General features: G+C 32.8%; 1 protein-coding gene across 1 annotated transcript in view; it reads left to right on the forward strand.

Annotated features, from left to right (window-relative positions):
* Positions 1-2,671: 2,671 nt before the first annotated feature.
* LOC129228023 (DNA primase large subunit-like) overlaps positions 2,672-27,681 on the forward strand; it is a 54,843-nt gene continuing 29,833 nt past the window's right edge. Inside the window, 7 exon segments of the mRNA XM_054862650.1 lie at positions 2,672-2,779; positions 2,945-3,165; positions 11,920-12,032; positions 18,369-18,460; positions 20,084-20,102; positions 20,104-20,127; positions 20,129-20,206. Of these exon segments, the coding sequence (XP_054718625.1) occupies positions 3,021-3,165; positions 11,920-12,032; positions 18,369-18,460; positions 20,084-20,102; positions 20,104-20,127; positions 20,129-20,206 (471 nt within the window). The 5' untranslated portion in view covers positions 2,672-2,779; positions 2,945-3,020.

The following is a 27,681-nucleotide window of genomic DNA, read 5'->3' on the forward strand; positions in this document are numbered from 1 at the left end:
CTGGTTTATTTATGTCTTTCCCACTGATCATTGTTTCTGTGCATCATAGCAGTATTTTATGTTGAATAAAACGGCTTTTTTTTAAAATACAAATAAAAATTCAGTTCTTTATGTAAGAAACAGTAAGGTATGGTTAAGAAAAGGTTTTTAACTGTTTAAGGTTGTATTTACACGTGTCTAAAATGATTGGTTATGTTTATAAAAGTTTTTACACATACCTTTTTCCACAACGTGAAATTTTGACTTACGCGAGGGGTCTTGGAACGTATCCCTCGCGTAAGTCTGGACTCAACTGTATATCAAAATATCGGATATTTTTGAACCCTTATCTTTACAGATAATCTCAAAACCCCACGATGACAGCCTTTATTTTAAAATGCAATTCCACACTAGTTAAAATTTAACTCCACATTAATTGAGATAGGATTATTTAAAAATCATTTTCGAACCAAATATCGAAATTTTTACGAACTTGCTGTGGGGTGAGAGCTTCATGTACTTTATTTTTCTGCTGATCTAGAAGAGTAGAATTCTTCTAAAGTTTGATCCCAAGAAACAGGTTGTGTCATAATGACACACGATAGACGTGAAACATTTTAACTATTCATCAAACACTTTTGAACAGATTGTGTTTCTTATTCATATTTTTACATAAAATTATATACATGTGTCCACTGATAATGATCATCTTCTTCCTTCTTAAGAAGAGAAATGATCTGTTTACGATAACTAAAGTAAGTAATAACAAATGTACATATTGATCTCTGCGCTGCCTGAACGCAGTACATGCAACCATACAAAATGAGAAAGGAAGCGGAAGAGTGTAATGTCTCACTTTTCTCCAATACCTGAAGGCAAGCAAGCCACTGCTTTCCTTCTAACCGACATTGCTTATCCCCTCCACATTTCGTGACACAAAAAGGAAGGATCATAACTTCAAAGCCCTCGCGTAAAAAGTTTCACTTAAAAAATCTTTGATTCAGCATTTTATCATAAAAGTATTGATATTTCAACCACCAAAACTTTAAATGTACCTAATTTCTGACAAACAAGAGCTGTGGCTGGGAGGACTTTTACAATCTCAAAAACCCATGATAACGGTCCTGATCTCAAAGGTAATTCAACACTTGTTAAAACTTAATTATGTATCAATCATGGCCATAATTATTTAAAAATCATTTTCTCAATAAAAATAGAAATTTTTACTAACCTGAAGCGGAGTGATAGCATGTACTTTATTCTTCAGGTGATAAAGAAAGAGTAGCATGTAAAGGAAATAACTAGGCAACCTAAAAATTAGTAAACCCTAATTAGAGCATAATAAAAAGTACCAACACAATACTTGAAACGAACTTAGAACATCTAAGTTTTCTGTTTATGATGGAACACACAGCGAGTGACATGCTTGTTGAATAAAAAAGAGTAAATTACCAAAATAACCAAAACTGCCTCCAATTCATTAAATTTTTAATAAAATAGTACATTTTAAATTGGCTCGCTCAACCTAAAAAATCGAAAAATCGATAAAAACTGCCGTGTGTCAAGCAAGTGTTCTACTTCATATCCACTTGGCAGGAAATAAAAAAAACCTAAAATTAAAACATAAGTTCAAATGGGTTTTAATATCAAGTCACATTTATTTAAAAAAAAAAAAAATTCTGCAACATACAGCATTTATAATACAAATCACAAGTTAAGACATCCTCACGTACATCACAAGTGTGTGTTTTGTTTACTTCCACTCGTCGCCAAGCACGAAATTGATCGCGCCAAACCGAATACAGAGATCTATCGTTAAAAAATTTAATTTACACAATTTAAACTTTTGCCTTGTCTCAAAGTGTTGTTTTTCAATAATGTTGTGATTCGATTAAATGATTTAACAGTAAAACTAACTATAAAAGACCCAAATAAAGTGTCAGAAGGGAATTTTAGCACACCGGAACACATGTTCTTGATATAATTACGCGATAGTTAAAGAAATAGGAATGGACTCACTCAAGTAAAGCTACACACTTATAATTTGAACATTGTAGAACAGTAATATGAGCATTAAAATCTTGGACTCACCTTTAATTTTCCAGATTCTGGGTTTTTCCACAGCACTGTCATACGCTCCATGTTAATCCTACGGGAGAAGAAGAAACACTGCCTCCGGCGGTCTTCGACCAATAGGAAAATGATACCGCGTTGTCGCAACTCTGAAAACTACGTTTTCATATAGGGACTCTAGTATAGGTTAGTCACCGGTCTATTGGTTGAGTTCGTCGAACGCATATGTAACCTTTGTGATAGTTTTTAATGAGGACTGCTCATCTAGTTTTAATCATTTGACACAGTTATAGAAGACAAACACAAGTAGGAAAGAAAGATTTACTGTGCAAAACGAAAAATTATATCCTGCATTTGAGTGGTTTGCACAAAATGCGCCATTATGGTTGCGTTCGATGAAAATCACCGGTAGACCGGTAAGTAACTGGTTACTAACCGAAGCGTTCTATGATAAACCGGTTACCACAGCGGTTACCATTCTAAGCAGTTGATTGGTTGATTTGAGCACATGATCATTAGCTGTCACGTGATTACATAACCGGTCGCTCTCCGTCGCGCTCGTCGAACGCAACCTATGAATGCTTGAGAAACGGAGAGAAAAAGCTCGAAGTCTACATCTCTTTTTCTTATCCCTTAGCACTTTTCACCAAATGTAATATAATGAGACAGCGAATCGTTTTCGCGCGCTCTTCATGTAATTGCGGGTAATAATCATTGTGCAATTCAGGTAGAAATTTAAAAAAATTCAGAGCTTTAAAAAACTTTATTAATTGTAATTTATGCTTTGTACACTCTTTGAAAATATGAATTGTGACTTTTTCTGAACTGTTTGATGTTTTTAGAAACAAATACTACAACTAATTATTCATCATATGTCAATTTATTTTTTCAGCCCGCAATACCATTGATGTAAAGATCTATGTGTTGTTGCTTGAATGTTTTTTTTTCTGTGAAATTGCTGAAAAATCATGCAGTTCAATCCGAGGAGACACCTTCTAACTGCAAAAAAAGACAATTTGTCGTACCCTCATTCCCTTCAGTTTTACAAGTGTCCTCCAGTAGATAATATTACTCTTGAAGAATTTGAAGAATTGGCCTTAGAAAGATTAAAAGGTAAATATAAATATCTCGTTCCAATACTTTTCCCCCTTAAAATTTTAAAATTAAAAACATAAAATACTGTCGATAGTCTTGACGGTTTTCTCTTGAGGAAAATTAATCATCTGGTATGAGGCACAAAATTTCCCCCCTGCATTCTCTATTTGTTTCTCCTTCTTTTCTGCTTTGTAAGATTAGCAAGTCGGTAAATGTTGTTTCATATTTTCTTAGAAAATTCAGAAAATGTTAATATTTTCCCTTTGTAACAGAAATATACAGCAAAATTTGGAACCTATTTATAAAATTAGCCAATTGCTTTCTTGACTCAAAACACCAATTATTGTCCAAATTATTCAAATCATCATTCAATCATTAATTTTGAATAAAATGTGATTTTTGCATACAGTTTAATGAATTTTTTATAGAAATATTTTTTTAGCAATGACATTCCTTATTTGTTCGTTTTTGATAAAAACTGTTTTAGAGCATCAAAAGAAAAAAAAAACATTGGAATGTAAATATTGTATTTTTTTGTGCCAAAAGGAATAAAGTTCTCCATTTATCCTGACTGGAAATAAATCCCCCTTCAGGGGAAAAAAAAAGTATTTCCCCCCCTCCCCCAAATTCCGGGAAAAAATATCTATTTCGTTAGTAAATAATAAATATTGCATAACAAGATTAAGTTTTTTCCAGAATGGAAAAAAATTACTTAACCCCGTTTAAAAATAAATTTTTCATTTGTATTTAAGGTAAGATTCTTAACTCATAGCACATGTTATCATCATTATACAGGGATGTGTCGAGCCTAATTATAATTTTTATTAAAATTTGCACATTTTAACCCTAAGAAATATTAGCTACTTATTAGAAACATAAGTGAAATTCCATAAATAACTAAGATGAACTTTCCAGTTATTGACAACCGGTGTACATAGGCGGATTTACGGGGGTGCCAGGGGGTGCGCCGCACCCCCAAGCTTTTTGGTTGGGTTTTGAAAAAAATTAGTTTAGTATATTTCACTCAGAAACGCAGTTTGGGGGGGGGGATTCATAGCTGCTATACTAGTAAATTTACTTGAATCCAGTGTGTCACCAAACGTCGCTAGTGCAAGAAAAACATAACTGTGCTCATATTAAGAATTAAAGTAATTTTATCCACTTGGAAAAAAAACCAATAATTAATTTCATACAAATAAAGAAACTTCTCAAACAATTTATTGTCCAGTGCTGTGTTATTGTATAGAATAATTGCATGTTCTGTAATTGGGTATTTATTTGTATATCAATACCAATTCTTCTATTTTGAAACAACAATGGCTAATTAAGTCCGGAAAGGAAAAAAAAAACATGGCTCTGTTACAAGAAACTTTATCAATAAAATCTACACCGAAATCAACCGAAAACCAGCATTTTAAGGTAAATTTTCAAAACTTTTTGAAACAGGACTCCCGGACATTTTGTTGCAGAGGTGCATCCAGGGGGTAGGGGGCACAAGACTGGTGACCCTCCCCACAAAATGCTGAGTAGCTGTTTTTTAAAAATATTCTTTATTATTGAAGAGAAGAAAAGATCTCATTTTTGGAAAACGCAGCTATTTTACGGGAAAAAAAGAATGTTGGGAAAAAATCTTAATTTCTTTCAAAAAGAAGTAGTGATATTGAAATTTTTCAACAGCTTCAGATTTTTGGCGGCGAATTGTGTGCCTCCTCGCACAATCCTCTTTCCTTCATATCTCTCCCCCCCCCTTTTTTTTCATTTTTTCTATTTCGTTTTCATTTTTTCTATTAGTCCTCAAAATTTTTCTTCTCCAAAACCCTTTCTCCAGCCAAAGTTATTACAGAGTACCTCAAATTTCGTTTCTTGGGTTTCAAATTCGCAAAATTTCCAAGAAAGTTCTTCTAATCACCTAAATACATCAAAAATCGTTTAAAATTGCGTTTTTGGAGCTTCAGGTTTGAAAAACTGCAGTGTCCCTAACGTTACCAAATATGGTCTTACAGTCATGTGTTTAAGACTTTAATTTTGGAAAATATTCGAGCAAGGGCGTCCGACCCCCTTTCTCTAATATAATCGAAGAGTGTTAATATTTTGGTTTTGAAAACTACTATTTCGAAATATTTAAGTGGGAGAATCCTTTTTTTTTTTTAATGCCATGGAGTATTGCAGAAAAACTTCATTTTTAGGACTTCGATTTCGAAAATTTTCCAGGGCAGAGCTCCAGAACACCCCGTCCAGTAACAGCATCAAAAATTGTCCTCCGTAGTATTTTTGAATTCAATTATAAAAAGTTAAAGGAAAGCTTGGGGGAGGGGAGCGGGGTACGTATTTCTATCTGCTATCAAAAAATCAATTGGAGACAGTCTATGAGTCACGAACCCAAACTATAAATATGAACTATAATCACATTTATAAGAATAAAATTTCTAAAAATAGCCTTGGAGCCACACGTACCTTTCCTGCTCTTAAAATATCATCAAGAACTGTAAAACTGCATTTTCAAAACTACAATTTCAAATTTTTTTCTGGAGCGTGAATTTGATTCCAAACCAGTAGCTGGATTCACCCATTGCTTCTAATATCGTCTTTCGTTTAAGACATTTTCTGCAGTTTGAAATGCTAAGAATTGCCCGTCGCCTAATCTTACTAAATATGGTTTACATTGCATTTTTTAGACTTAAAAGTCTCGCCCTAAAATTATTTTCTGATTTCGCCACTGCCTTGTTATTCCGGGAATACCCCCCCCCCCCCTCCCTAGATCCCTGTTATTGTTGCACCCCCAAATATTTCTGCCTAAATCCGCCTATGCCGGTGTATTTCTTGTATTTCTGCTTTAGCCCTGGCTAATGGGTGGTAATTTACTGAATATACCTATCAGTATTTCACCATTTGGATTTGATATGAGTAATTCTATTCAGTATTTAATAATGGAATAGTGAGTGGAATAGTGTGCTTTTGCTTTGTTGATTTTATATGAAATTTTGAAAATATCCTATTGTTAGCTGATAATTTAAATAATACTTTTTTTTTTAATTACTTGTCTATTTGAAAATCCTTATTTATTTTTACACTTAGTCAATGTTAATATTGAATTTTACCCAAAGCAATAAAAATTTTAATTTTTAAAAAAATGCATAAAATTTAAAAGTAATTGTATTAAAATTGATAAACATTTTTGCTTGTATTTTTATTTATTGATGTGAATTTTTTGAAAGTCCAAAAAAATCCCCATGTTTTTATTGAATTCATTTAGTAGCCCATTCATTACCTTCAATGACCCGTTTAGCCTCATGGATGGGGATGAATGGGCCAAATTTCTACATTTTTAATTTCTATTACAGGGCCCAATATAGGCTGATTTTGCTACCATTTTTCGGTACCTTCACAAAAATCTTGTTTTGAAATAGGTCCTTTCACAAAAATCAAGTAATAAAATCAGGTAGCTTCACAAAAACATCAAAAATTTCACGAAAATTCGCATTTTAAAATATAAAATTTGTTTCTCTGTTTAAAGCAAAATTTACTAATAAAATAAAATTCTAAGCAGGTTTATACGAACAATCGCTTAAATAGCAACCTTTTTGTGATATTTTAACTAATTTTTAGCTGTTTCTCGCCAAAGTGTATTATCCAATATTTTTTGCAATCTTTTAACATGTTTTGGGAAACCGTTTTTCTCATAATTTCCAATATTGTACACAGTACATAGCCCATTAAGCTGAAATTACAATGATATTTTTGGTACTTCTTAGATTTTTAGCTACCCTCCACCCTCCCCAAAAACAAAATCTGTAAAATATAATACTAGATGACATTTACACTTTTCAAACTAAAATTTCACTTGTTCTAATTCTCTTTTACAAAAATTAGGATGTCTCTAAAAGTTCACAAAAACAATGCTGATAAAAAAAAAAACTTTCACAAAAATAGAATGATGCAATACTTTCACAAAAATAGGTAACGAGAAAAATATCCTGTATTGGCCCCCTGCATTATCATTCATTATAAACATTTTCTAGTCCAACTTTTATGTCTTTTTTATGTAAGTAAATAAGTAAAGTAACTAAAGAGCCAATTTTGAGCTAAAAAAGCTATTAGAAAAAATTTACAAAAATTAAAAACCAAAAATTGGCCGATTCATTACTTTATCCTTTATACATAAATACAGGAGTGGATTTAGCCAGCAGACCCCTCAGCAATTTTAGGTATGGGTAGGCCCCTTTTTGTAGTCCAGAAAACTTGTTATGTCAGTGGCAAAACAGGCCATTTTTTAAGTTTAAACTCTCACTGTGTGTCTTCCCTATGATACATCAAGCCAAGTGGTTTTATTTTATTATATTCTCCTTTTTAATTCTCCAGCTGCCTTTTTTTTCGATTGATCTTGAAAGAGGAAGGGCAACAGGAGAGTGATGCAGGATCCTTCTTTAAGAGGGCTACAGAATATTAGCATTTTTTTGGGGGGCCAGCGGTTTCTCCTCCGGAGAAAAATTTGAAAATATATATGTAAATAACTGCATTTTGAGGACATATAACAGGTGTTTGGAACTACAAAAATATCAAGGGAAAAATGGGAGGATTATTATTTTTTTTTAAAGTCATATACTGTTTAACAACTTAAGATGGTTCAAATTAAAAATTGTTTTTGGTTCGACAAATCGTTGACATTAACTGACGAAGAGGAACACCGAGGGAAAAGAAAAGATCATTCGTTGTTACTTGTTCACATCTGCTTTTGCTATAATTAAGTTTAAAAAGTAGCATTTTGCTAACAAAGACTCATCTAGTTATTTTCAAGGAGTCGAGAACAATTAAAATTATTCAAAACACTTCATTTGCACTTTCCAGTCTATGACATTTTAATACTTGATTATATATTTTTACCAAATTATTTGATCTTTGTAAGAAACACCAATTTTAAGTTTAAAATGTACCATAGATTTATCTTTACATTTTTTTTCAAGTACAAGTAGGGCAGCGAACAAAAAAGAATCGAGTTAAAGCAACATATTTTATTTGTGCTAAACAGATCAACAGCATGCATCAGAAGTAAGATAAAAGCAAGCAACAGAAGAATTTCCTAAACATTGAATTCGGGATTAATTCAATATCAAGATATGGAAACATATGAGTCACAAAAATTTATCTCAATCAATATGAGACAGAAAAATGAGAACCATGATTTTTACATTTTGGCTGGATGCAGCAAAGAGCTGAATATGGCATATTTTGGCATCCTCCCCCTCCCATTTGTTAGAAACTTTAAAATGAAGGGTCTTTCAATTAGGGCGGGTAGATGTTGGTGGCCTATATGGCGGCTACGTTGTTTTGATGACATCTGTCTTATCTGCTGTTTATTATTCAGTCACTGGATGCCAAATCAGCAAATCTGTTCTAGGGCTGGATGTTTCCTGTGGGCTCATAGATCGGAGATCTCGTTTCATACAATGATCGTACGACCCCCCCCCCCCCAAAGGCACTTTTTTGTTTCTCAGTAAGAGTAGATAAGACAGTAGATTGTCCAGTGCTGCCCCAATGTGTACTGGGTCTTTAAATTCTGCTTCTCTACCTACTTTACACAAATGCTGACTTGAGCAAAATCTTACTTAATGCCGAGTGATGTATTTCAGGGCAGTGGAGTCGGGCTGATTTTGCGGTAAAGGGTTGGAGTTGGGAGCCGAAGGTTTAAACGTTCAAGAATTGGAGTCTGTCATTTTCTCTCTAAGTGAGCAACTCTGCCAGTGCCTGCAAAGTCGAAGTCCGACTGATTTTGGCATAAAGGAGTCTGAGTCAAAGGCTCTAAAACTCCCAGAGAGTCTGTCATTTTCACTCCGACTCCACAATCCTGGTATATTTTACGTTCATTTGATAACCCTGCATTTTTTATGTTCCAAAAGTCGATATACAGAATAAAATATACCATTCATATAATTTTGCCGACTGATCTGTTGAAAATGCCAACTTTCGAAAAAATCTGAAGGGGTGTCACACCCCATGCACCGCCTCTCACCACGTCTCTGTCATTATATATCAACCAAATCATATATCATTAAAGCAGTTAATTTTCAATTTATTCGGAATTTCAGATGAACACAAATCAAATTAGCCATTATTAATTTTCCAGGGGTCTGTCCAGGATTTTTCACAGGGTCCGTTTTTTGTGAAAAATCAAATAATTTTGTGAAAATTAATTTTGTGAAAAATCAAAAAATTTCGCAAAAAAAAAAATTTTTTTTTTTTTTTTGTTAAAACGAAATTTTAGAATTTAGAGATGGCACAAACTGCATCAATTAAACTTAAAGTTGAGTGTTTTCTTCTTCTATGACGAGAAAATCATTCTGGATTTTTTTTTTCTGATATTTGGCGTGAGGGGGGGGGGCATCGCTCTTTCAAGTATCAGTATTTATCTACCATTCTGCATTATGTTAAATTATACTAGATATATTTCTGTACAGTATTTAAAATAATTGTAACAAAAATATAAATAAATAAAACAAAATTCAGAATAGGGTTCAGCATTCAACTTTTTGACCCAAGACACTCTTAAAAAGCACAGAATTTCGTTTCAAACTTATAAATTCCATGATTTTAACAAAAATAAAAAGATATTTCAATTGTTTGCCTCTTAACAAAGCGTAATAATCATCAAAAATTCGAAAAATCGGATTCCCATAGCGGATGCAAAGAGATCGCAATTCTCAAAGTGAAGGCATCAAAAGTATAAAAACGGCTTGTAAAAGAAATATTTTTGATAAAATTATTTTTAAACTGCATTTTAGAGTCCTATGATAACATATCATTAATATCTGTGAACACAGTTGACCCCCCAAAAAAAATAATAATAATAAAATAAAACAAACCATCTATTCAGCATTTTAATTTTTGACTCATAACAGAAAATGGAATTTTGCTTTAAAAACTTGAGAGTTCTAACAGAAATAAAGAGACTTTTCATTTATTTGAATCCTAATAAAGCGAAATTAGCTTGAAAAAAGAACAAAATATGATTCTCATATCGGATGTTAAAAAATTGCATTTTTCAAAATGTAGACATCTAAAGAAAAAAAAAAACGGTAATTAAAAGAGTTTACTTAAAGTTAATCATCCTTGTTAGCATTGAAAAATCAAAACCCATATAATTTTCTCCCAAAATAACAATTAAGCATCGCACCGCACGTAAAAACGCAAATATTGACAAGCCGGCAAAATGATGAGAATATTTTCTAATCTCATTATAAAGGTTCAACGCCAGACGCTAAGTGGTGATAGTTTTGAAGTTGGTAACCATATCTGAAGCGATCATATTTTTTCCTCACCTTTACTATCCCTTTGCAGTTCTAAGTTCATTTCACAGATATATATTATTATTGTTTATTAAATCATGAGCGAGAAAAGTGCTTACCAATGCCTTTTCAGAAAAGTTTACAACAACACCGCTGCTAATTAGCTGTGATAAAACAAACAACCATTATATTTATTTGGCAGTAGCAATTATTTATCGCTTGCAGGAGCATCAGAGCATCGCAAGAGTACCGATTTTTTCTTTTTTTTTTCAAAATTAGCCGATTTTTTATAAGCTGATCCCTCTAATTTGACTTAAAAAAAGGTTCCAAAAATTATCGGTTTATACACAGAAATATGCATTATTTTGCTTTCAGATTTGCTCTTTCAATAAACTATTTGTGACAGATCCGATCTTGTTTATCAGAATTTTGTGAAGGGTCCGTTTTGTTTGATCGGGATTTTGTGAAAGGTCCGTTTTGTTTGATCGGATTTTTGTGAAGGGTCCGTTAACAGACCCAAATATCCTCTGGCCAGACCCCTGTTTTCTTTTGGAATGTTGTATTTTATTTTTCAGTTCTTTTAATTTAATAATTATACTGACAGATGATTAATTTAGGATGTTAAACTGAAATGCATTTAAATTTCACAAAAGGCTCAAAATAGAAAAACAATTTAAATTAACACAAAATAAAAGAACAATTATTATTGGTAATATGTTGTACTGAATATTCGGTATTTGGCTAATTTGGTAGGGTCAGGTGGGATGAATTTGGATTATTTTTTTTTTTAATGATGCCATTTTCAAACCCATAAACTTTTTTGTACCTTTTTTTTTAAATTTCATCTTTACATCTAATCCTTCCCCTTTAATTTAAACTGATTGTGATTGAAATTTGTTACCATTGACATTCTGAAAATTGCAATTGAAGTATCTGACCCATTTCACCCCACGGTGGGGTGAAATGGATCATAGCAATAGTAATATACAATAACTAAGAAATTATTACCAAAAAAATTATGTCCAAAGAACCGTTTATTGATTTTAACTTATGCTTCTTCACCGAAATATTTTGAACTAAAACTGAAAAAAATAATGTCCACAACCATCGAATTCTGGCTCGTTCAATGTTTTCAGAAATTGGCATCTGGGAACAATGTTGGTATCTTCCTTCTCAGGGAAGATGTAGTAGTTACCAGAGCTGGCTTTTTGCAGAAAATTTACTCTGTAATCCTGGTGATGGACATCTGTCAAGCGACCAACAAATTCTTTCAATGATTACTTTCCCATGTATTGGACAAGAATCCACTTCCCAGGGGAAAGTGGGTCCCCCCCCCCCCCCTATACAAGTTATACAAACTCCTTGTAACTTTTAAAGAAATGGTCATTCAGTTTGTGCCAGATATCAATTCTACATATTTTAAAGGTTTTATTAATCTATGTTATATTTCTTACTAATATTATTTATTTAAAAGAGTGTTTCACCCTTTCAGTTTTGCGCATCATTGAACGAGCTGGTGCAAAATTCAATAAGAATTCAAATGACTACAAAGAAATGATTCTTAACGAGCTGAAGAAGCTGAATCTCTTATTTTATTTTAGGATAGTGAGTATAAATGTCTTTTAAGAATTGTTGAACAATTCAATTTACTCATTTATTTTTTTAATGTTTAAAGATTGATATACTTTTAGAGTGATTTTTATCTTATGATAATTTCTTTTTGTCTTGTGATTATGCATTACCACTCTAATGCTTTGTCAGTTTGCTTGGAAGGGAGCAGATTATTAATATATTAGTTGTGTTATGAATTCGAATCACAGAAAATTATAGTTTTTTTACTTGCAAATGTAGCACATAATATAATCAAAATTAATGAAATAAAATTCACTGAAAACATTTTAAACAAAATTTTATAACAATATTCCAAGCACATTAAACAATATGCCAAAACTAAACAATCACATCCAGAGGCTACAGTCCCTGGATGTGATAACCGGGCTGCCTGTTATATTGCATGTAGTTCTGCTTAGCCCTGGCTAGAGTGCCTTGAATGATCAGAGTGACGACAGGCACACCCCCCACTAAGAAGAGGGGAAGCGCCTCTGTCCGTCGGAGGGCATCTTGACAAAAGTCTCGTAGACTTAACATAGGAAGATAGGATGGGTCTCAGAAAAATGCTTTTTTTGTGAATAATCAGTTTTGTACTGACATTTCACCTTATGTCTCAAGTACATAAATGTATAGGCTATCACTTTTTGCCATTTTTGCAACTCTAAGCGAGAAATTGATTTAATTATAGAGCATTGATCTTGGGATTTTGGATTCGGATAGTATTGGCGGGCTTTTTGGCTTCACTAATGTTACGGTAACCATTCCAGGAGCGTTTGATTTTCGGGTTTTAGAAGTTAGTTTTGCTTGTAAATGGGTTTCAGCATGTAATATTTTTACTCAAATGAAATAATCATCTTGGAATAAAAATAAAATGCATCGTTTGTAAGAAAAATAAATTTAAATTAGTTATTATATGAAACTGCTTATTATTTATGATTCATTATGAAGAAAATTGATACTGGAGCATATTTTTATTGTTTAGATGCATAAACCATAAAAAAGGGGAGGGGGAATGTGAATCTAATTACCAATAACTCACAGTGTGAATGTTCAAAATTAAATATGTTTAAAAATATTTTAAATAATTCACATTCATAATGTGGGTAAATGCTATAAGTACGTAAATTCAACTCAGTATTTTTCATACTGTTTCGAAAATACTTAAGAAATTAGTATTTTTTCACGAGATTAAAATATCATTAAACCACCATTTCGTAAAACATTCAATTTCATGCAAATTTGCAGTTACATTGTTGTAGCATTAACTATTCAAAGTGGATTGTTTATTTTCTTAAGAATTTGTCCGCATTTATGCAGTAAGAAACTATCATTGAATTATTTTATCAAGAATTCTCAATTCAAGCTTTTTAGCACAGTGCATTTCAGTTAGCTAGTTTGTTTTGGTCTTTTCAATTCTTGTTTTCGTAAAGTTGGATATAGGAGAAATTAATTAAACTTATTCATATGCATATGTCTGTACCTGGGATCCAAATGGAATTTAGTCACAAAAACAAAGCCAAGAACGAGTTATCAATTTTTCTTTTCTGATAATTTTTATTATTCGATTGGATTGCCATTTATGAGCTTATAGAATGAAAAATTGTTCATTGAAACCTTCATGTAAAATTCTTCTTATGAGAGTTTAAAATGTTGAGAAAGATGGTGCAAAAGTCTCGATTTTGAATCGGGTGACTTGCCCTGAACCGCCCAGCTACAGATACATTATGTTTCCTTATTTGCTTCAAGGGAAACTCTTTTTTTATTGCACGTTACAATAAGCAATGGAAGTTCATTATTTATTTTGCGAATTTGCTCTCGTTAAAAACAATTATCATAGAATTTTTATTTTTTTTCACGAAAACTCATGTTTTAAAGTAATGCTCCTCTCTCATTTATTTCTCTTGAGAATTTAGACACACGGCAGTGTGTCAGCCAAGTTCGGAAATCAGACGACACATCTACCAGTGTGTATCTTACATGAACCATTTCAAGCTACTTTTGACTCCCTCATTTCTCAAAAACTATTAAATCTACGTGCTTGAAATTTTGTATGTCTGATAGAGCTGCCTAGAAGACCTATAATCCTAAATTTCATGAATGTACCTCTTATAGTTATAGAATTATTGCTATCTGAAAAGTGTCATTTTTTACACTGGCTCACTCACTCATCAAAATGTTTACCAACTTCCAAGTGTCTCACATACTTGAAATTTGGCATCAAGATAGATTTTCATGCATATGTAAAGGAAAAAATCTAAAAAGTCAAAAAATTGCATTAAAATAGCAAAAAACTGCGCTATTTTTTATGAGCATTACGGCGTAATCACTTCACCGCGCGATTGCAAAATATTTCGCCAAATAAATCAAAACAAATGGGGTCGTCAAACGTTGCCAAAACATGTTTGTTGAAGTTTTAAATTAACACTTTAATTTCTAACTGAAATGGGGCTTGAAACAATACTTTAAGTTCCGCTAAAATGAAAAATGATGCATCAAATAATTAAAATAGCAAATCTAGAGCTAAGCAATTAAAATCAAAATAACAGGCTTTAAAACTGGCCAGTGCCCCGTAACCGCAGGAAAAAAGAAAAGAAATTATATATCTTTACTAATGATAAAGCTGAAAGTCTGTCCGGAGGATGTTTGGATCTCTGTGACGCGCATAGCGCCTAGACCGCTCGGCTGATTTTCATGAAATTTGGCACAAAGTTAGTTTGTAGCATGGGGGTGTGCACCTCAAAGCGATTTTTCGAAAACTCGATGTGGTTCTTTTTCTATTCCAATTTTAAGAACAAAATTCTCATAAGATGGACGAGTAAATTACGAAATTATCATTACGTGGAACCGTAACATGGGTACAAGCCAATTGGCGAGAAAATTCACCATACATTATTAGTAAATATACAGGCGAACCAAAAGATCTTTTGATTTTTCTATTACCGACAAAGCCGTGCGGGTACCACTAGTTTCTAATATACGCTTTTGCATTTATAACTGTCTAAATTAGAACATAACCTTTGATTTAGCTTTTCAAAAAGTAATGATATCGCAACAAAACATAAATGTGAAAAAGAAGCCAAGTTCGGTTGAAATGAGGTGCGGGAAAGACTGTGTCACCGATAAAAAAAGTTCAGATCTAAACAGTTACCAAGTTCCACAGCAGTTCCTCATAGAAGTTGGATTTCCCATGTTTTCAATTCATTTAGAAAACAATTTTTTACTTTCTTTGATATTGGATTTAGACTTGGCAAGTTAAAAAAAAAATAGTAATGACTAAAACTTGCCGCAAGTTTAAAATCCATTATCAAAGCAAGTAAAAAAATTGTTTTCTAAATGAATTGGAAAACATGGGAAATCCAACTTCTATGAGGAACTGCTGTGGAACTTGGTAACTGTTTAGATCTGAACTTTTTTTTTATCAGTGACACCGTCTTTCCCGCACCTCGTTTCAACCGAACTTGGCTTCATTTTCACATTTATGTTTTGTTGCGATTTATTTTGCGAATTTTCTCTCGTTAAAAAACAATTATCATAGAATTTTTATTTTTTTTTTCAAGAAAACTCATATTTTAAAGTAATGCTCCTCTCTCATTCGTTTCTCTTGAGAAAGTTAAAATTTGTCATTTACTTTGTTTTCATTCATGCACACATAATATGTAAAGAAAATGGTGAAGTCACTTATCATTTTCAATTCGGTTTTCTTAGAAATCTTATGTGTGTATTTGTTTTTGGCAGATAAGTGAAAAGAAAGAATAGAGAGAAACTCAATAGCCTCTGCGAAATGTTTCAGAAACTGAAGTCACGTCTGCTGCCAAAACCGCGGTAACGATTCACACTTGGTGGCAAAACGACTAATGTCAGCCAAAGGGTCAAAATTTTCTCTCGTCGCATCTGGACGAAAGTTGCAGCCGAGCTTGTCCGGGGGGGGGGGGGAACACCGCTGTTGTCGCCACTCTGTTCTCAAGGTACTAGGGGGGGTACCCCCTAGCTTAGGGGTGGTAACTTACTTCAAAATACCCAACCTTTGCCTTCAATTCATGAGTTTAATCACACCATGCTGCAGACACTCGCTGGTGAGATAAATTCACTTTATCTACCAAATTGTTGGCACTCCAGTTTCAATGAGATGACATCTGCCTCCAGCTCGGTTATTCACAATTGCAGACTGAGGAGTTTTAATGAGAACGAAACTGCGATCTCTGGGTGTGATAACCGGGCTGTCAGGCATATTACATGTAGGATTAATGTGTTGTTTAAAAGTATAAACAACAGTAGATTTGGAATACTGTTAACTGCTGCTGCAAACACATTCTTTATGGGTCATTCGTCAAAAAGTGTAACTTTTCTGTAACGCGCCTTTTACAGTAAAAACCTTAAGGAACAATTCATTTAACAATGATTTTTAATTTCATCAAAAATTTATCTATTTACCTGCCAACAACTTTTCGAAAATAATTTTTATTTTTAGTATACTAGGGGGCTCTGCGCCCTGCTTGCTGACGCTCACCAACCCCCAAAGATTGCTTCGCAATCTTATTTGATTCACAAAGATTTAAGTCGTCAGTTAGAAAGAAACAGATTAAAAACGCATTATGAGCTCCCTTTGGATCAAAAAGCACCCCTTCCTCAAGCTTCAAAATAAATTTTTGCAAAATCATTTTTTTGTTCATTGTAATTCCATTATTACTTTTATGATTAAATATCAAACATTTAAAAATAAAAGGTTTTAATTTTGCCTTTGCTTGATCTTCAGATTTGTTAATCAAGCTCATTATATAACATATATGCCTATATATATATAAGTTATATAGGGTCAAATATATAAGTAAATAACTTACACATACCAAAAAAAAAATGAAGAAAAACAAAAAGATTATTTGAGGCAGTGAGAAACAAAGGGATGTAAGTGAACATTTTCAAGTTTTGAGTAAAACGCGTTTAAAGATAACATCCTAGGTACGCTTTCATTGATTTTTTTTCTAAATCATATTGTATAACAGCAACTACCAGGGCTACCAGCACCATTTCTTGGCCCAAAACAGAAGAGAGGTTCACCTACCATGTGTACTGGTTATCTCCAAATTTCCAATTTTACCACTTTGCTTCTCACTGCCTCATTTAATAGCTCTTTAAAACTGACTTGTAACTTGCTGAGGGGAAGTTTTTGAATTTAAACATTCTTTTCTTTCTTTCTTTCTTTCTTTTTTTTTTATTATTAATTTATTTTTAGCCTTTTTGAATATGTTTTTGAGTTTCATGAAGCAATTAAAATAAATTTAAAAATTGGTATCAAAGCACTCTAACTTAAATGTGCACTTAAGCAGTGACATATTAAGCAACGTAAATGTGTGAACTAAGTTTAAATCAGAAGAAGTGTTAAAAAAAAAAAGTAGAGCAGGACAGGACAAGTCTTTTGAAAAAAATATTATCCAAAAAAAACGAAAAAATAATATTGCACTAATAATAAATGTAATCGAGAGAGCTTCAATTAGTTGTCGGAATTATCATGGTTTTGCATTCTTCATATCCTTTTTTGTTGTTTTATCGTGTCACACGTTTCTGTGTTTGAAATATACATTGTTGCTCCAAATTGATACAAAATTTAAATTATTGCTGCAGAAAGCTGCTCTAAATTTGCAAATTTACTGTTCCAAATTCACCATTTTACTGTTTCAAACTCACCATTTTCCTGCTCCTAAGATTGCTCTAAAAGTGAGTTTTGGTCGGCACATCCCTGAGTATACCAAATGGGAAACACCACTGCTTACTTCAAAACATACATTTTGTTGCTCCAATAACACTATTTTCATGCTCCAAGTTTCTAAAAAACAAACTTTTTGGTAAGCCAAACTGCTCCTAGTTCACTATTTTCCTGAGCCGAGTTGCTTCGAGACAGTAAACTACAGATTTTCTGAAAATATTATATTTGAATTCAAAAAATATTCGACATAACAAAGTTTTGATTAAAAACTTGGACATAAGAATGAAAAATAACTTTAGATAAATAAGCAAAATTAAGGAAGAAAATAATTTTTTCATTATATCAAGGTTTTTGAGATATCGAGAGTATATTGTATAATAAATGTCTAACTTTCTTCTCAAAACTTTTAATAGAAAGAGTCTATATTGTCATCTATCACAGTAAAGGCTATAAATCTGTTCTATCCTCTATCCATCTGTTATGTGGTCTTCCCCTATCTCTTTTAAGGAAAGATAAAAAATGTATTAAAAAATCAGCCTAAAATTGAATTTAGACTTGAAAATATATGCATAGCTAATTTAGGCTGCTTAATAAATTTCTTCTCAGTGGAATTCCTTTCCTTTTTTTAGAATCCAAGCCAAAATAATGATGAAAAGATCTACAATGAAAGAAAAAAAGATAATATTTCTCACTTCATTCTGCGTCTTGCATACTGTCGCAGGTAAAATATATTTTCACTAATGTTTATTCCCTATTTCTTAGTCTCCCCCACCCACCCAGATAGTATATATACAATACGACAATTGCATCCAATGGAACTATACACACATTTTGAAAAGTTTTCTTATTTCCTCATTAAGCTATTTTTTAGTGTTCATTAATCTGTATCATTTGGTATTGGTAGAAATGTTTTTAGTTTTACTTTTTAAAGACTTTCATTAATTTAAAAATGCTTCTTTAAATATTTGTTATTTTTGTTGAGTTAATGTGGGAGTTATCCCAATCAAAATGAAGAATAGTGGACGAAACACATTTAATGTTTCCTAACAGTGCATAAACAAACATAAACACAAAAACACATGTCACAAAAAAAAAAACAGAAAAAAACCAATCATTTCAGTTCAGTGTCTAGGAACGTCTTAAAACAAAACAATAAGCATCTTTTGTTCGCGTCTCATGTGGTTCTCCCAGTTTGTTTACCTTTCATTATGCTCACGGCAGTTTTGCGGTACGGTTACCGTTAAGTTCATGGAGCCCTTGGCCCCATTAATATAGTTTTAAAGTTAGAGAGAGTGAGGTGAAAGTTTAAATTTAGATGATGCAATAATACCAGAACACCCCTAAACTGGTTAAATACGTAAATAAGGAAGAAGCTATTAAATTCATACCTATATTCTTCACTTAGATAAACTTATATGTCCTCCTGTCAAATAATGTTAATTGTTGTAAATACATAATGCTTTGTTTAACTAAATTGTTTCCCATCATCTTACTGTAATACACCCATTGATTTTTGACTGATTTAGTTTGAGCTTACATTGCTAACGGTAAATTAACAGACATCAATCTTTTGATGTAAAAATTGTTTATTCCAAAATTGCCTGACCCAAGACAAAGGAGAGGTTCACCTACCATGTGTACTGGTTATCTCCAAATTTCTAATTTTGTCACTTGCATCCCTTTGCTTCTCACTGCCTCATTTAATAGCTCTTTAAAACTGGCTTGTAACTTGCTGAGGGGAAGTTTTTTAATTTAAACATTCTTTTTTTTTTCTTTCTTTCTTTTTATTATTTTTATTTTTAGCCTTTTTGAATATGTTTTTGAGTTTCATGAAGCAAACAAATTTTAAAAATAGGTATCTGCTGCCACCTTATTGGGGATAAACGTTGTAAATTAATTTCATAAGCAATGAAATGAAGTAGTAGTGCAAACAATTACTTTAAAAAATAATTAATAAAGTGAAAAAATACTGTAATTTTGTACATTTTATTCCCATAAAATGTTTGAACTCGATGAGGATGGATGTACTGTTGTTGACGGTTTAGGGGAGGTCATGACCCTCTCCGTCTATCTGCCACTGCTACCATGTAAAGTTTGCTATAACTGTTATAAAGAATTCTTGTCTCAGTCTGCAAATCTTAGGGTAGGTGGAATCATGTTAAATATCAGCATCTAAGTGCTTAGTTTTTCTTTTAAGTGCTTCGAGTTTTTTTTTTTTTTTTTTTGAAAATATGCTTAATTTTGTCCTAGGTGTGTTTCTAAATATTTTACTTATTACTTGTTTTCTTCATAGTAAAGTTGTTTTTTTTTTCTTATTTATTTAAATTGGTGTTTGTTAATTTAGGGAAGATTTACGCAGATGGGTTTATCACTCAAGAAGTTGATTTGTTTTCGTTTGAGATTTATTTCTGAGAAAACAGCAAGCAGGAAGTTATTCATGGACCAGAATAATTTAAATTATAAACCAGTAAGTATATTTTATTCAATAAATTCTCTATTTCTGTTTTATCAAGGGAAATATTTTGAAATTTAACATGGGCTAGACAGAGGCTAGTTGGCCATAGGGGCATTTTGACTCTGTCACAACATTTTAAAAAATATTCATTAGTGTTGTCTGTTTAGCCAAGCATTTGTTCCAACTCCTTCTTTCTACATAAGTATCTTTGAGAAAGCAGTGTCAATTAAAGAACTAGCTAAATTTTTCAAATTTTTGTGTACGGGGAGTAACTTTCATCTCTAGCAATTATTCGCTTTTTTATTTAGCAATAAATTAATTTTGATTTTAACAAATAATGTACAGAAAAATACTTCAACCTAGTTATTGTTGGTTCTATCTGTTTATAAAAAAAGTTTTCAGAATGATTTCTTACATTCATGTGTAGAAGAAAAGGGCAATAAAGGGGTGTGTTGGCCCACTTTGAGGAGGACAAGTTGCAGGCATTAGTAGAAAAATTAAATTTTACTTTTGAATTTATCGTAATGCTGAAAATGGTGTGGAGAAATGGAGTTAATTCTATTTCTGATTTAATAGTGCTTAATTATCATAATTTTAGTCCTTTTAGTTTTTATTTATTTTTGAGACGTACTGAGTACTCGGTAACTACTCGGTACTCGGCCTACTCGGCATATTTGCCGAGTACTCGGTACTCGGCCAAATTCTGATCAGATACTCGGCCAATACCGAGTAGTTGTAAAAAAATTGAATATTATCCAAGACAGATACTAAAATTTATAAAAAAAAAAAAAGAGCAAGCATTATATTCTGCAATCATTTACAATTAAAATTTATAAGTTAAATTTAAATTTTGAGAATAATGAAGTTCGTAATGCTTCAATGGAATAAATCTTTATTTTAATGTCCCCAAAAGTTAATAAAACTTATTTATTAAAAATTACAAACAAAAATTAGTTATAAAAAATGTAAAATATACCTTTGCTGAAAAAATAAAAGGAAATAAAACGTTAAAAGCACAGTGCAGGAACACTGCAGACACGTGTTTTGGCGTTACAAGGAATTCCTTTTTTCAATGCACAAAATGGGAGCTCATACATTTAAAGGCATCAAACAAAAGTCGGATTTTTTGTCGAATGTCTTTACATTCTTTAGCTCACATGTTATGCACTGAAAAAGACGTTCCTGGTAACAGGGGGGGGGGGGGGCAGAAACACGTGTCTGCAGTGTTCCTGCATATTTGTTTTATCTGCTTTTAAAAATTATTTATGTTTAGGTGGACTAGAACTATAATTGATTGGTATACAGTGAAACTCCTCCTAACGGACACCCCTCTTATGCGGACAATTTTTTAATTCCCCAGTTCCAATGCAAATAACATTATTAAACCTCTGTCCTGCGAACACCTCTATATTGCGAACCAAAAAAATTTGTCCCGTTAGTGTCCGCATTAGAGAGATTTTTGCTGTAATTTGTTTTAATTTCAACTTGATTAATCATACCTTTTATTTATTTATTTTCAATTTAAAAAAAAAAAATTTTTGTAAAATTTTTGACACAAACAAAATTGTATATATAATGCGTAATTAAATTTCAGCAGGAATTTAGTTTTAAAAACTATTACATGGACAAGGAGGTCTATACTACTATTCCAATAAGTTCAAAATTCATTACATGTGTGTTTGGTGGTTCTTCTTAAACCATAGTTGGTACTTGGTAACTCGGTCCCGAGTAGTGAAAGGCCGAGTACTCGGTAACTCGGCTACTCGGATGAGTAGTGAAAGGTCGAGTACTCGGCTACTCGGCCAAAGTGCTACTCGGTACGTCTCTAATTTATTTGGTTTTTCAATCTTTATAATATCACATCATGAAAGAATGGTTATGTGTAAGACGTTTTGATTTTACACTATATTTTTTCCATTTCTACAAAATAAAATACGATTTGATCAAGGTTTGTCCATTTCTTTAACTTCTACACTATCAAAATATGAAATAAATGACATGAATCAACGTACAGTGCAGTTGGGACAAGTTTAACCAGCAATCCGCGCATATGGAAAGTCATGGATTTTGAACATGACTAAAATTGGGTCATGGAAAGTCATGGATTTTCAGTATAAAATGTCCAAAAGTCATGGAAACTCGACTGTTGGTCATAGATTTCGCACTCAGCGAACCGATCGCTGTTGCTTCCGATCTCAACTGAACAAAAATGATTTCATCGCCATTCAGCTACTTTTTTATTCAATGCACAGAAAATCTGATTTGTCAAAAACGTTTTCTGACGAGTTACACTATGTTGACCACACCAGATGAATACTCAACATTGAATCCTTCCAACACTTGGCAAATTTGCCATAACTGCGCATGTGGGCGGACTTCATCTCCTGACTGACAATAAAGCAAGACATTGGAGTATTCTGACATGAAAAGAAGTAAGAATTCAGTTTTGTATTTTTTAATCTCCATTTTTCTTAAATTTAGAGTGGTTTTTTAAAAAAGTAAATTTTTTTAGTATGTAGGATCGCGCCCACTCATCAGCCCTAATTTTTCAGATTTTATAGTGTTTAACTTATTTCAGCAGGGAGTGGAAAAACGAAAGTAGCTACAAAATAAAAAAAAAAAAAAGCTTTACATTCAGTAAATTTCTTGAATGGGATTTTTAAAAAAGTCTTTAGAATATTGTCCTGACTTTAATAAAGATAGTAACGTGTACTCCTTTTCGTTAAATCCTTTTCTTTTTTTTTTGATTTATTTATTTCGGCCCTAACCAATCAGCTACAGTTGAGTTTAGTTTTTTTACTCTCAGTGCTACTGTTACAAATCTGTACTTTTTATGAAACTATTACTGTATTTGTGCATATTGCAGGGAATTTAAAAAAAAGTGTTGACCTTGAAGGACATTTATTCTGTTTTTTCGGCGTCAGCAGTTTTGCCATTACATTTGATCTTCCTCTCTGTCTCCCCCCCCCCTCCTTATTTGATTCATTTCTTTTTTAATAATCATGTGAATCCCTATCTTCTTCGACAGTTTGCTACTTCAGCATTTCAGCTATATGTATAACATAGGTGCCATATTTGGTCATCCAGAAGATAGAAGTAGACAAGATGCTTATGTGCCTTTTACTTTTCTGCAAACTACTGTAACTAACGCAAAAATGTGCTCTCTTTTTTTTTTTTTTGAATTATTTTAAATATTGTTCTTGGGAAATAAAAAATTTTATGTTTAAAAAATCATCTTATCCTCAATGCTTTTCACAAATGTGCTAAAAACTTTTCAAATAAATTGTAGTTTCATGAGGATTTTTTTTAATTTTTAATTTTTTTCATGATACAAATTTTAAAAAATTAAGTCTCAATTTTTCGTGTAGTCGCCATATTTCGTCATTCCTGCAATGAAAGTTCTAAGTGCCCAAGTTTCCAAAAACAGAATTGGATGTTTATCGCAATGCAGTCTATTGAAAATAATGCAGAATGGGCTCTTTTTTTTCCGGGATAACTCTTAATTATTTTATTGAAAAGGAGAATTTTATCTGTATTTGATCTTCATAGACTTGGAGGCTTTGCTATAAACTGAAACTATTCCATGTAAACTGCAGTTTCCTGTCAACTTCTCATTTAATTATTTTTCATTTTTTTGAAAATATTCAAAAACCTATTTTAACTTAAATTTTCCATACGTCTTTTTTTAAACTCTTCACACAGTTTAGTTTAAGTTGTTGATTAGCTTCAAACTGTTTTCTTAATTGAATTACTGGTCTTTTATATATTTGTGTATTTTCTTTTAGATTATTAAGACTTCTTAAGTTACGGCTCCTCTCAAACTGACAAAGTTCAAACTCAGGTGGTAAGATTCAACTGTATATCTTTCCCCTAGTGTAGACATATGGCTTCCTTCTTCATCTAGTACTATTCAGAGCTTTCTCACCAAAGATGAAGTTTTGAAAGCTGAAATATTATGGACTTTTGAATGTTGCTGAGAAAAGAGTGTTCAAGAGTCCCTCAATTCATGTTGTAATTTTTCAAGTATTTTTAAGACCATGTTCAGTGACAGCACCATTCTGCAGCAATTTCAGCTTCAGTAAAGACAAGGTGTCGTACGTCATAAATTATGGAATATCACAGTACTTCCAGGAAACCCTTTTGGAAGACATTAAAAGCAGCAGTGACATAACCATTTGCTTCGACCAATTACTAAGTAAAATATTGCAGAAAGATCAATGGATCTGGTTGCAAAATTTTGAATTGAAGAAAAGGTCTGCACAAGGTATCTTAGAAGTGTCTTTTTTTTGGTCGGGCAACCACCCAAGGTTTGCTTGAAAATTTTCTTAAGGTTTTGGAGAATATAATCAGTAAGCAAGTTATTGCACGTGTCTATGGATGGACCAAATGTCAGTCTCTCTTTTTTAAAGAAACTAGATGAACATATGCTTGAGGTAGATCCAAATGGTAAGTATTTAATTCAAATGGGAACTTGTGACGTGCATGTTTTATATGGGGCCATTAAAACTGGGTTCAAGTCTGTAGATAGGGATATTTTTGGAATTTTGAGAAATTTATTATTATTTATTTTAAGATAGCCAAGCTCGGCGAGCAGAATTTACAAATGTATCTGATTGTTCTAAATTCCCCAAAAAAATTCTGCTCAGTAAGTGACTGTGTTGAAAGAGCCATGGAAATAGTCGATCCAGTCTTGAAGTATCTTTTGTAAGTTAAAGGTACGCAAAGTAAAGTAAACATATTTTTATTAAAATGTCTGTTGGATCCATTAATAAAGTGCAAGTTAGTATTTTTTTAAATCACTCTTGCTTCACTGTGAAGCATTTATACGGAAATTTTAAAGCGATGCTGTGCTAGTTCCCTATTTACATTCAGATCTTTCTACATTGTTGAAAGGTATCGTCAAAAAGCTTGAAGGGAGAAAAAATTATTGAAGGCTCAGCTTTATTGAAACGTGATGTAATGTCAAAAGACAGTCTTATAGAACCAAGGGTCATATATTGAGATCTTATTTTAACACAAACCTTCAACGACATTTGATTGACAACTGGGCTGTTGACTTAAACTCATATGATAGTAGTGCAACCAAAATGGGGGGGGGGGGGGGGAGGGCCTTGGAAGGCCAAGTAGAATAATTTTTCAAAAACATTCCGTATTGTTAAAGAGAAGAAACAAATGCGTTTTGGGAAAACAAAGTAATTTTATTAAGAAAAAATATAGAGTGTTGGAGAAAAATCTAAATTTCTTTTAAAAGAACCTTAAACAACTTCTTTAGTTGCAGATTATTCATCAGTTAATCATGTCCTACACCTCCTATTTCTCTTATCCTCCCCCCCCCCTCTCCTTTTTTTTTCTTTTTCCCAGATCTCCAAAAAATAAAGTCTTCAAAATGGTACCCTTCAGAAGCCCCTCCCCTAGCCAGAACCATTAAAGAGCATCTCAAATCTCGTTACCAGGGTTTCACTTTCGCAAAATCCCAGGAGAGAACTACCAAAAACCTTGCCTTCTAACAGCATCGAAAATCGTTTAAGACTGCTTTTATTGGAAGTGCAATTTCGAAAAACTGTGGAGCCCCAAACGTTACCGCATGTGATCTACAGTAGCGTTTTTAATACTTCAATTTCGGTAAATTTCCGAACAAGGCCCTCGAACCTACTTTCTCTAATAACATCCAATTAGTTGAAAATTTGATTTTTTAAAACAACAAATGATTGAGCCGCTTAGCATGCAGTCCCCTTAAAATAGAGTAAGCTGATGCTCCCGTGTAAAATCTGAAAATGAAAAAACTACAATTCCGAAAAAAAAATTAAGGTGGAGAGCTTTAAACCCCTCCCCCCAGTATCACTGAATGTTTCTTAAAAACTTGTTTTTCAGGACTACTATTTCAAAAGGTTTTTTTGGGAGAAAGCCTCATAGCACCCCTTTCCCTAATATCCTCAAAAGTTGCCGTTAACTGCGTCCCCTCCCTTACTCTAACGTCAATAAATATCGCCTATAGTAGCATTTTTAAGACTTCAGTTTCTAAAAATTTTCCTCAGAAGACCACACAAAAAATTCCTCCCCGTAACATCACCACAAACACTCGAAACCTGCGTTTTTAGGACTACAAAAGTTTCTCCGGGGGAGTACCCCGGACCAACCTATGAGGTGAAGAAAAATTTAAATGTGCCCCTAAAATTATTTTCTAGTTGCACCACTGCCAGGTAAATTTGTTTTTTCAACAGTAAAAATGATTTGGGCCCGAAAAGAATTTACAGACATTTAAAACTGATTTTATTGCAGTATGTAATTGCTTCAAATGTGCCAAATCCTCCTGAACTTGCAGAGCAAATGAGGAAACCTGTGACCCGTGGCGGATCCAGATGCTCCTGTTGGGAAGGGCGATGGAGTAATGCATTATGGGGAGAGGAGTGACTAATGAAAATAAATTTAGAAAAAGTTTAAGAAATGTAGCATGATGTTTTTTTTTTTTTTTTTTTTTTTTTTTTTTTTTTTTTTTTTTTTTTTTTTGAAGTTATGAAAATTGTTCTAAGAGTTTGAATGAAAGTTATAAGTGTTTCGAGTACCACACACACACAAGAATAAAAAATTGAAAAAAAAAAAGAATTTCTGCTAATATTCTGGATATGTTATCCAAATCAAACCTTTCAACTTATGATTAGTTTTAGGACTCGTGAACTATTTTCAGAGCCATTTAGGTCCTCAATTGTACTTTTTCCTGATAAAAGAAATGTTGCAGTATCAAGAAATTAATTTAATAATCTCTCTCTAACTATTGGACTACAAGATAAAGGGAGCTCCCAAAATCCCAGATCTGATTCCCATTTGAAGAAGAGTTAGACGATTTGGTGTGTAATGAGAAAAAGGGAGGCTCGGAGGTCCCCCTCCGGAACATTTTTGAAATTAAAGGGTATATTTTCGAAAAAACAATTGTTTGCTATCTTTGGTTTCTTGAAGGGAAAGGATGAGATTCAAGAATTGTCCCACTGTCTTTTTTGTTATTATAGCTCCAAAAACGCAATTTTAGGCATCTTTAGTGATACTAAAAACCAGGGGGTGCAGGGGCTTTCCCCCGGAAAAAATTTCGGAAATGAAGTCCTAAAAAGGCAATTGTAGGCCACTTTTGATGACGTAGCAGAAGACATGGGGTTCAGAACTTTTCCCCAGAAACTTTTTGATGTAGGAGATACAAAAATGCTGTTTTAAACAATCTTAGAATGATGTTGAAAGATGACGAAAGAAGGACATGGGGGCTCCTCTCCGAAAATGTTTCGAAATTGAAGTCCTGAAAACACAATAGTTGTAAGCCATCTGTTATGACGTAGGGGGAAAGAACGGGGTTTGGAAATTTCCATCGGAAATTGTTTGAAGTTGGAGCCTTGAAATAAGATGGTTGGCCATCTTTGGTACCATTAAGGGAAAGGCCGGGGTCAAGAGCTATCCTTCAATTTTTCGATATTGAAGCTTCAGAAACGTAATGTCAGTGGATA

Source organism: Uloborus diversus, chromosome 8 (genome assembly GCF_026930045.1).
Source record: "Uloborus diversus isolate 005 chromosome 8, Udiv.v.3.1, whole genome shotgun sequence".
Classification (NCBI taxonomy): Eukaryota; Metazoa; Arthropoda; class Arachnida; order Araneae; family Uloboridae; genus Uloborus; species Uloborus diversus.